General features: G+C 42.0%; 1 protein-coding gene across 1 annotated transcript; it reads left to right on the forward strand.

Annotated features, from left to right (window-relative positions):
- Positions 1-248: 248 nt before the first annotated feature.
- On the forward strand, positions 249-9,382 carry LOC113054717 (alpha-2-macroglobulin-like). Its single transcript, XM_026220459.1, has 34 exons — positions 249-393; positions 2,077-2,260; positions 2,331-2,487; positions 2,610-2,662; positions 2,789-2,809; positions 2,915-3,077; positions 3,157-3,241; positions 3,310-3,415; positions 3,498-3,615; positions 3,702-3,811; positions 3,887-4,057; positions 4,132-4,359; positions 4,437-4,649; positions 4,724-4,873; positions 5,056-5,193; positions 5,268-5,346; positions 5,548-5,719; positions 5,808-6,033; positions 6,110-6,233; positions 6,303-6,424; positions 6,504-6,555; positions 6,645-6,728; positions 6,811-6,987; positions 7,120-7,195; positions 7,279-7,435; positions 7,513-7,587; positions 7,702-7,864; positions 7,935-8,119; positions 8,190-8,408; positions 8,482-8,597; positions 8,705-8,786; positions 8,916-8,999; positions 9,075-9,180; positions 9,265-9,382. Exons 1-34 carry the CDS (start codon positions 260-262, stop codon positions 9,303-9,305), a joined length of 4,371 nt encoding a protein of 1,456 aa, XP_026076244.1. The 5' UTR covers positions 249-259; the 3' UTR covers positions 9,306-9,382.
- Positions 9,383-10,708: the final 1,326 nt, after the last annotated feature.

The raw sequence follows: 10,708 nt of genomic DNA on the forward strand, positions 1-10,708 counted from the left end.
CTTGTAGAATCTGGTATTTGGCGTGAGATTTTAATGTGCGGAGTGAGTGCGAGCTTGATTAATTACCGGAGCTCTATCTCCGCCCTAAAAATGCTTCAATTGCCTGAAATCAGCCTGAACCAATTATTATTATTAGACTAAGAGCGTTTAGATAAAACCAGTAACAGTGCAGCCAACTGAACGGCTGTTGAGTTGAACAGAAGAGGTTTTCTGTTTAGTATTTCGGTTTAGATTTGGATGATCACTCTTCATTGTTGTGATGGATTTTAGGAAAGGGCTCGTTTTAGTCCTACTTCTCTTTGCCGTTGATGCACGGAGAATGAGGGTGATCACTGCTGTTCAAAGACCGAGAACAGAGCCGCCGTCGGAGGTTGTAGAACAGAAATCAGGGCCGTAAGTAGACTATGAAACCGTTTTGAAGTGAAGCGAGGCATCGTTATGTCTAATATAGACCTGCTATACTGTTTGAGTCCCAGAGACATCGTTGTGTCAAAATGCATAATGGGATAATGTTTCCTAATATACACGGACAGATGGATGGATTTAACTTGCGTTGCCTGGAAAAAAAAAATGGTTGAAAAGTGATTTTGAAGAAAAGACAAGTATAACCTTGATTTAAATATGCAGTGTTCTATTTTTTCCCTAATTGTACGATAATTTACACTGCAATTAAAAATTGAATAATGTTGCTTCGTTTTAAATATTTAAAAACCGCAATATAGAAATAAGTCACTGAAAATACATTGACGCTTTTTTTAAATGAGAAACCAAAATTAACAGTAGGTGGCAGCAAGCCACTCAAGTCTTTTTTTTTTTTTTTTTTTTTTTTTTTTTTGGGATCTACTTTTAAAATGACTTAATTCAGGAAAGAAGTCATCGACTCCCCTCCTGATTTGTTCATAAAGGCAAATTCATTCAGTAAGGAAACATGTGTTGCTGCAGAGACGCTTTACAGAAATGGAGCAAAGACAGACAATATTGTCTCTATTTTTAAATCTCTTAATATTTATTTCTTGTTCATCGAACTGCTGCCCTGACACAAGTTCTGCCACAGGCCATGCTGGCCGAATGGTTCATATGATCGCTCTAAATCTTTACGTTTATTTTTATAGCTCTTTCTACAATACAAATCATTTCAAAGCAGCTTTACAGAAAACTACGTTTCTACAATATTTAGTAGTAGCTTATAAGTGGTGACCGTCAGTTTGTGCGCATATCACAGGATTTTTCAGAAAAATTAATACAAGACATTATTAACAACAGTTATTATGATGCTGTCACACTTGTAGCAGTATTTGTTAGTTAAATATGAATGTCATGGGAAGATCCGACATTGATAAATCCTTTGTTGCTTCACATTGACCATGCTCTAGCAAGTAACCTTATAAAATAATAATAAAAAAGCCTAGTTGCAGACACCTAAAGCAGCTGCTGCAATTTTTTTTTTTTTTTGTAAATCTTTGGTTGGCCAGTTACATGTCAGTCAGAAATGCGAGCCTCGGTGGTCAGGTTTTTGTTGGGAGTGATTGGGTGAATGATAATGTAGGTGGACACTGTTGAATGTGCATGGAGCAAGTCTGTGTTAATAATGTAGATTATTTTAATGTGCATAAACTCTGATCCGTACAGGGAATAGTAAAAACATGCAGCACCTAGCTCTGCCACTGGCTCTAAATGTATAAAACGAACTGCTTAGTCAGACTGGGAACTTTACCCCATCTATGGGGGCATACGTTACCTATTGGGCAAAATGCCCCACTGGTACAAGTTTAAATTGAAGTATGAAATGTCCAGCGTTTTCGTAACCATTCTGGAAAACATAAAAAAAAAAAAAAAAATTGCACCATAATGGGTGTTTTCCCCCACTCCACCTTATGGTAAGAGTTACTCTCGTTTAATAGGATCCAAAGATATTTTAAGATAATTTGTGGTGAATTCTTGTGCTGTGTGTCTTATTCCTTATTGTTGGCACATTTCTGAACGCGCTCTTATGTTCTTGACTCTCTTAAATATGGCAGCCACTTCCTGTGACCGTTCAATCATGTTCTGACCCTTGAACCTGAAATGTTTTCACAGGTTATTCATAGTGATGTTTCCTGGAGTGATTGAGTCTGGTTCTGAAGCCAAATTGTGTGCAAGTCTTCTGAAACCCCAAGAGAAACTCACAATGACCATTTCTCTGCTTGATGAGAAAAATGTGGTAACTCAACTTGTGCAGCAGAGCTCTCTGATGGCATTTCACCGATGCTTTAGTTTCCAGGTCTGTCATCAGGAGACGCTGACTTCTCATCTGGTTTGTTGTACATATTTAAATGGGGATTTCTCTACAGGCTCCTAAAGTAGATGGAGAATCTGTGCAGAAGCTTCAGGTGGAAGTTAATGGGGGGGGCTTCAAAGTGAAGGAAGAGAGCAAAGTCATGTTCAAATGTTACCAGCCTTTGACTTTCATTCAAACAGACAAACCCATCTACAATCCAGGACAGACGGGTGAGCTACAAATGACCCTTGAATGCATATCAGCTGTAAAAAGCCCATTACACTAAAAGTTCTGATGGCTTCAAGTGCGTTACGTAAAGAATGGAAGCATTTATTGTGGTCTCATTTTGCAGTTAACTTCCGAGTTGTCACAATGGATACCAAATTTGTGCCTCTTGATCAAATGGTAAGGCCTGAGCTTTCTTATTGAGTGACCTGAACAAGAGCAAGTTTAATGCAATATTTTTCTTCTATTGATGGCACTACATAAGCTTTTTTTTAAATGCCTTATTACTCTTTTTGTATCCTACAGTATAGTCTGGTGGTAGTAGAGGTGAGAACAAATCTTCGAATATAGCTTTTTTTTTTTTCTTAAAATGCTTGGTTTGCAGGGTTTATTTTATTTTTTAATTTTTTTGTGCTGTTAACCGTTTTATAGGACAACTCTAAAAACCGGATTGGGCAGTGGACAAATGTCACCTCAGGGTGGATATTGGGGCTTTCTCACCAGTTAAACCCAGAAGCTCAGGTTGGGATGTACACACTGAAAGCTTTTATTGGTGAGAGAATGACCTCACAGGTTTTTGAGGTGAAAAAATATGGTAAGTCATTGTGTACACTATGCAACTGTTAAACGATAGTTCTGAGGTCTTAATGTAAAGTGTATTGTTCCTGGTTTAGTCTTGCCCAAGTTTGATGTGACCATAAATGCACCACAGATGTACAGCATTGCAGATGTGGGACTGACCATTGAGGGTTGTGCCAAGTGAGTGACTTATGTTGTTGTCATAGGGACTTGTTGGTTTTTGATCTTGTTTCTTGTGCTGTTTCCAGATACACATATGGGCAGCCTGTACCTGGTCAAGCGTTGGTGCAAGTGTGTCGTGATCCATATGTTGTGTCTAAGTTGACCCGTCAGTGCCTGAATAAAACCACTAAGGTGTGACTCCTGCCTTGCAGCAGAGGACTATTCTTGTGCTTTTTGCTTGACCTGAATGTGACCATATTTGCTCTGCTACCAGATGAACGACACTGGCTGTGCTTCCCTTACCATCAGTACATCAGAGTTTTTCAAGCCAAAATCTGAGAATTTACAAGATTTATTTTCTGTTATTGTGAATGTCACTGAGGAGGGAACGGGTGAGAACACTTGCCACTGGTTAAATTAAGTCTGAGGAAGTTGACTTGTTTGTTTGGTGCACTATTGTTCCTCTGTCTTTCCCCAGATGTAGTGATCTCAAAAGCCACAACTGTGGCCATTACGTTTGAAGTCGGCAAGGTCAAATTTTTGGACCTCCCAGATTACTATGAACCTGGAGACGTGATTAGTGGAAAGGCAAGTAAAAGATCATCCCTCATTGCAGAAGGCTTCACATTGGTTCCCTTTCTGAAATTCAGTCTTTCCCAGCAGATCTCAGTGTGTCACTTCAATGGGACTCCAATCGCGAACAAAGCGGTGTATCTGCTGGATGGTAACAGCTGGCCCAGGAAACTGCTGCTGAATCTGACCACAAACCAGAAAGGAGTGGCCAAGTTCTCCTTAAACACTCTTAAGCTTGCTAAAGCCGCTCTGAATCTGGTGGTAAGATTTGTTTTTTTTTAATGTAAAAATCAATCAAGACTTTTGCGTGAACCTAAATTAATTTTGTTCTCCAGGCAAGTGCAACTCCAGCCATTGTTTATAGTTTCAAGTCTGCATACTTCGCTACAGATACGAGAGCTGTTCAGCTTCTCCAACTTGGTTCTTCCAGCAACCCAACGATTAGTGAACTGAGTATAGTAAAGCTTGAGCAACCACTCAAGTGTGATGCTGTGGTTCCCATAACCGTCAAGTATGCATTTGTTGGAGAATCTGGTGGCTACAGTGTTGACATCATCTATATGGTGAGTGGACAATATGATTTTTTTTTTTTCAAATTCAGTGGTCTGTCCATCACTTATGCCCTGGTTTCTTCTATCAGGTCTTATCCAGAGGAGTGATTGTTCTCCATGGATTTAAGAAGATCACCTCAAGGGCTTCTGATACGGTCACAAGTGGCACAGTGTCGTTCCAGCTGTCTGTCGGTGTCGATATGGCTCCAGTAGTGCAGATTCTGGCCTTCTGTGTTCTGCCCAGTGAGAATGTGGTTGCTACTAGTGCACCGTTTGATACAGAAATGTGTTTCCAAAACCAGGTATGAGTACTAACATCTTTCACTTCATTGAAGCAGTGATGTATCCTAAGTGTATTAGCTTGTTCTTGTTCCAGGTGTCTCTGCAGTTTTCTCCCCCTACAGCTGTTCCTGGTGAGGGAAGTGTTTTGACTGTGTCTGCTCAAGCAGGATCCCTGTGTGGCCTCAGTGCTGTTGATCAGAGTGTTCGGATCATGGAGCCAGGAAGACGCTTGAGTCCTAAAATGGTATACGTGTGTTTTTTTTTTTTTTTTTTTTTTAAATGTAAGAATTTGATGTATGCTGACTGCATCTGTTAGACAAACCTACGATACTAAATGATGTGATTTTTGTCATTTTATAGCAGTTTTGGTAAAATATGCATTTAATTTGACACTGCACTGTATTAAACATTGTTTCATGGTCCCAGGTGTTTGACTTGCTCCCGATGCAGTCAGTTTACCCGTACAGTGTGGAGGACGAACCAGAGTGTATAAGTTTTCAACCCCGTATACGTTTTCGACCAAGTCAATCTATTGTTATAAGTCAAGCCTACACCACCTTCAAGGTAGAAGGCAACTCTTAACCAGTGAATACTACTCGCGTGTATGTCTTTCATGATTTGACTTGTTACTCTGACAGAGCGTGGGGATAAAGATCACAACCAACATTGCTGCATTAGCCCTTCGGTGCCAAGAATATCAATACGGCTTCCCTGAAGGTAGATCTATACAGATGGGCTGTTCTTTCCTTAAGTGATTTCTTGACTTATGGGAGGTTATTCCTTCATCTTTGTGGATTTAGTAAATTTCTTTTGTTTTTATCTAATGAATTCAAAAAGGTGGGTGGTTTAAGTCCTTCATAGCTACAGAACTAAAGGGCACACAGAAAACAAGAACTTCTGCTTAATTGCTCTTTTTAGCCATTAGAAGGTTTGATGGAGTGGCTCAGGGTCAGGCTTTGGCTCCGGCTCAGGCTCCGGCTCCGGCTGCTATCCCTCTGGAAGCAGAAACTGCTGGAGTCCAGCGCTCTTTTGAAGTGACTGTCAGGACTTACTTCCCAGAAACCTGGATCTGGCAGCTTGCTCAAGTGGAGTTAGTGAATATTCCATCTAAAGCCACTTACCAACAGTTCTTACTACTACTACCGTTCCCTTTATTTCTCTCTCCTGCTGTCTTTCAGTGAAACTGGATCCACACGAGTTCCCCTCAAGGTTCCTGACACCATAACCACATGGGAGACAGAGGCATTCTGTGTGTCCTCCAAAGGCTTTGGCTTGGCTCCTCCTGTTCAGCTGACGGTCTTCCAGCCCTTCTTCCTGGAGCTCTCCCTGCCTTACTCCATCATCCGTGGAGAGTCTTTCGAGCTGAAGGCCACGGTCTTCAACTACCTGTCCAAGTGCATCATGGTCTGGGTTTTATTTATATAATGGATCTGTATAGAAGGTCTTGTGCTTTCACTCCACATGGTGTTTGTTTTCCCAGGTTAAAGTGACTCCAGCTTCTTCCTTGGCCTTTACTCTTAAACCACTTAATGAGCCATACTCATCCTGTCTCTGTGCCAATGGGAGAAAGACCTTTAAATGGGTGTTCACGGCTTCTGTACTCGGTCAGTATTGGACTCTGTCTCCCTGAGTTTTTGTATGAGGTGTTGCTCACTCCCTGTCTGCTATTGCAGGACCTGTTAATGTGACCGTCAGTGCTTCAGCTGAACAATCCCAGACTCTATGTGGCAGTGAGGTTGTGACTGTGCCAACAAGGGGACGCATTGATGAAGTCACTCAAAGTCTACTTGTTCTGGTAAGTGTTTACCAGGTTTCTGGAGTTTGATCATGGAGCTCATGTTGCTTTACTACTGTTGTCTTATTGCTGTTTTTAGCCTGAAGGAGTTGAAAGGACAAACTCCCAGAGTTGGTTACTCTGTCCAAAGGGTGGGTTTTGCACTTTATTTCCAAATGTATACTTGTACAGCAAACATTAGCCTGACTCTCAAAGCTATTCCATTGTGTTCGGTCTGCAGGAAACATTCTTTCTGAAGATGTGCTTCTGACATTTCCAGCAGATGTGGTTCAGGGATCAGCCAGATGTTCGGTTTCAGTCCTTGGTAAAGCATTTTAATTGCGCAGAAACTGACATGTGACGTTTTGCAGAATTTTCTGATGTAGGTTTTGTTTTCTCTCTTGAAGGGGACATAATGGGTCGTGCCCTGAAGAATCTGGACCGGTTATTACAGCTGCCGTATGGCTGTGGAGAACAGAATATGATTGTTCTTGCTCCTAATATTTACATCCTGCTTTACCTGGAAACAACAGGGCAACTCACAGAAGCCATTCGACAGACCGCCACGGGCTACCTTCACAGTGGTATAGATGATCAGATCCACCTTTAAAGTGTTGTAGACTTAATTACAAGGAGGTTTAGTCCTGCTCTTCCCATTGACTTGTATCAGACTATCACCCTTACTGACCAATTTCCATGTGGTTTGACTTGAGCAGGATACCAAGGACAACTGAACTACAGGCACAGTGATGGTTCATACAGCACATTTGGTAACGATGAATCGAACACATGGTGCGTTGTGCTGTTCTAGTCTTGTGTATAATGTGGCACCAGTGGTTTGTAAGTTCTGTTTGTCACAACTTCTCCATGGCCAGGCTGACCACCTTTGTCCTGAGGTCTTTTGGTCTGGCGAGGCAGTTTATTTTCATTGATCCACATGTACTGCAGAGTGCAAAGGATTGGTTGATCAGCAAGCAGGGTTCAGATGGCTGCTTCATACAGCAGGGAACTCTGTACCACAATGAAATGAAGGTGCGTTACATGTTTAAAATACTGTAACCAATAGATGTGAGGTCTGAGACTTAACTCTGTATACTGGTGTATTGTAGGGTGGGGTTGGTGACCGCGTGACGATGACAGCCTACATTGTCGCATCATTGCTTGAACTAGGTGTCCCCATCACGGTAAAAACCTGCAATTAGCTCATACAACTACTGGAGAGATTACCATTTTTTTTGGGGGGGGGGGGGGGGGGGGTGTTGTATGAAGCGTTTTTATTTTTCCCCCTCTCTCTTCAGGATCCGGTCATCACCAATGCTCGGTCTTGCTTGAGGCCTGTCGTTGGGAACCTGGGAAACACTTACACGACGGCTCTGCTCGCCTACACCTTCAGTCTGGCTGGAGAGACCAGCACTCGAGCACAGCTTTTAACTGCCTTGAACAACGTTGCCATTTCTGAAGGTGAGGTTCACTAGTCTCTTGATGTTCAGGGTCTTTGGCATCAACTTTCTGTTCTCTCTCTCGTCCTAAGGCAACAAGCTCCACTGGTCTCAGACGTCATCTGGTGACACTCTGGCGGTGGAGATCAGCTCGTATGTGCTGCTAGCAGTTCTCTCTGTACAGCCTCTCACGACCACTGATCTGGGGTATGCTAACCGCATTGTCAACTGGCTTGTGGCCCAGCAGAATCCTTATGGAGGCTTTTCTTCCACCCAGGTGAGACCGCCCACCAAACATGAGCACAAATGATGTCTGAGTGGAGTTTTAATCTCCTGTTTATTTTTAGGACACTGTGGTGGCTCTTCATGCTCTGTCTCTGTACGCCGCTGAAGTGTTCAGCCTGGAGGGCTCCAGCACTGTTACTGTACAGCCGTCTGTGGCAGGAGAAGTTTATAACTTTGATGTGAATCAGGACAACAGGCTGCTGTATCAGGAGAAGCCACTAAAGAACATTCCTGGCAAATATAGTGTTGAAGTGAAGGGCTCCAATTGCGTGTCTGTGCAGGTCTGCATCTTCACTTTGGTTTCTGATTCTGTTCTGCCCATCTTAATCCAGTTCCTCTGCGTTCATACTGTAGGTTGCATGTTTCTACAACATCCCGACTCCTATTCTAGTTGCCAAAACGCTGAGTGTTGAAGTGAAGGTGACTGGAGACTGCCAAGGAGCCAATATCATGGTGAACATAACTGTGAAGTAAGAACCGCTTTGTGTCCTAAAAAGTTCTAGTTTGTATCTTAAACTTGGAAGCTGTTTTATTGCTACCATTGACTTAACCCCAGTTATCCTCCACCTTCATTCAGATACAATGGCCCAAAAGCTAGCACTAACATGGTTATAGTGGACATTAAGCTCCTGTCAGGCTTTACTGCTGATACAACACTGGTTCGTATGTGTTCTAAGACAATTTGGAAATTTAAGATGCTTAAAGCTGCTACAGTTGTATTATCAAAGTGTGTGTGTGTGTGTGTGTGTGTGTGTGTGTAAACCCCCCCCCCCCCCCCCAAATAACAGCTAGGACCTCAGCCCGACTTGTTTGACCCGATAGTGGAGCGGGTTGATTCTGGCGATGACCATGTCCTAGTGTATCTGAAAGAGGTGAGACCGTGTACACTGGGTATATTCTCTAGATGCTGTATTATGTTCTGTGTGTTCCTCTGTTCTGTCTTGCAGATTCCCAAAGGTGTCCCTATGACTTACAGTCTGCTGCTGAAACCGATTCTTGTAGTGAAAAATCTCAAGCCAGCTGTCATCCGTGTTTATGACTACTATCAGCCAAGTATGCTTTCATCCTGATAATGCTTTGCTCTGGCTGAGTTCTTGGTTGAACACAACCCAACACTTTTTCTGTTCCCTTTTTCAGGTGATTCATTTGAGACTACCTACAGGTCTCCTTGTCCTTGATTTTGTTTCCGTGCTGGTTACGGAATCCATGACTTAAATAAAACTGCTTTTATTCCATCAGTCCTTGTTACCTCTTGTTCCTTATCTATGACAAATGTTAAGCAGGAAGTTCCAAACCCTTGATAAGAGTCTCTATTTGTAACTACTTGACTTACTCAAGGTGCCTGGGATCTCATTTATAAAACTCTGTAGATTTCCTCCTAAAAGTGTACGTAGGCACAAGAGCTAGATTTTGCGTATGCACAAGTGTGTGTGTGGGGTTTTTTTTTTTTTTTTTTTTTTTTTTTCCAAGTGTGCACCAGAACCTGCCAAAAATCCCTTTTTATAAATCCTAGTTACAGGAGGATTGTGCATGTTCACCATCCCGAAATCCCCATATATGGAGCTTTTACAATGGCTAGTTTTACTGTGCAAGTGAGGTTATGCATATTTCAATGCATATTCCCATACACATGACACCATATTTAACACCATTAAAGGTTTAAGACACTAAGGATATGGACTTTTTTTTTTTTTTTTTTTTTTTTTTTTTATAAATGTATACAAATAAAATCCCTAAAGTTTTTAAATAGTGCTGAGATATTTTAGAATAGTTTGTCTCCTTCCTTTCCACTGACCGAATAGTATTTCAAATGTTTTAAACAATCTAATTTATGCAGTTTTGCTAAGGTGAATATCTTATTTTTAGCCTATATTTATTGCATTGAAAATAGAATTGTCTTACTCTGAGTCATTGACAAAGTTTGATAATGCCAAACTTGCTTTGAACGAACTTCATGCAGCCATTAGTAAACAACAGACTGCTCACCCGGAGGCTGCTTTTATTGTCGCGAGTGATTTTAATCGCTGCAAATTAAAGACCGTGCTCCCCAAATTCCATGTTTCCAGACACACCAGAGGAGACACAATTTTGGATCATGTTTACACAAACATTGATGGAGCTTACACTGCAACCCTCCTTTCACCTCGGACCGACTGATCACCTTTCTTTGTTTCTCACTCCTAAGTATTCACCTCTCATCAACTGTGTGAAGCCATCAGTGAGGACCAAAGTGTGGCCAACTGGAGCAGACTCGGTTACAACAGAAAAACAGATAACAACATACCCTAATCAGAAGCCATGGATGAACAAGGAGGTGTGACTTCTGCTGAAAGCCCACAACACTGCCTTCAGGTCAGATGACGCTCAGGCCTACAGTAAATCCAGGGCTAACCTGAATAGGGGCATCGAAAAGACCAAATACTGCTACAAGCTGAAGGTGGAGGAACACTTTTCCAACTCTGACCCCCGACGCATGTGGCAGGGCATCCAGATCATCAGTGACTACAAGTCAAGCCACTCCACTCCAACGGTCATGGACGTCTCCTTCCTTAACGAGCAAAATTACATTTATGCTCGCTTC

The sequence above is a fragment of the Carassius auratus genome, chromosome 3, assembly GCF_003368295.1.
Source record: "Carassius auratus strain Wakin chromosome 3, ASM336829v1, whole genome shotgun sequence".
Lineage (NCBI taxonomy): Eukaryota > Metazoa > Chordata > Actinopteri > Cypriniformes > Cyprinidae > Carassius > Carassius auratus.

Coding starts and splice junctions, on each gene's coding strand:
- LOC113054717 (XM_026220459.1), top strand. CDS start 260: ATGGATTTTAGGAAAGGGCTCGTTTTAGTCCTACTTCTCTTTGCCGTT. Junction 2,810..2,914: donor ATAGTCTGGTGGTAGTAGAG/GTGAGAACAAAT, acceptor ACCGTTTTATAG/GACAACTCTAAAAACCGGAT. Junction 6,425..6,503: donor CTCAAAGTCTACTTGTTCTG/GTAAGTGTTTAC, acceptor TGCTGTTTTTAG/CCTGAAGGAGTTGAAAGGAC.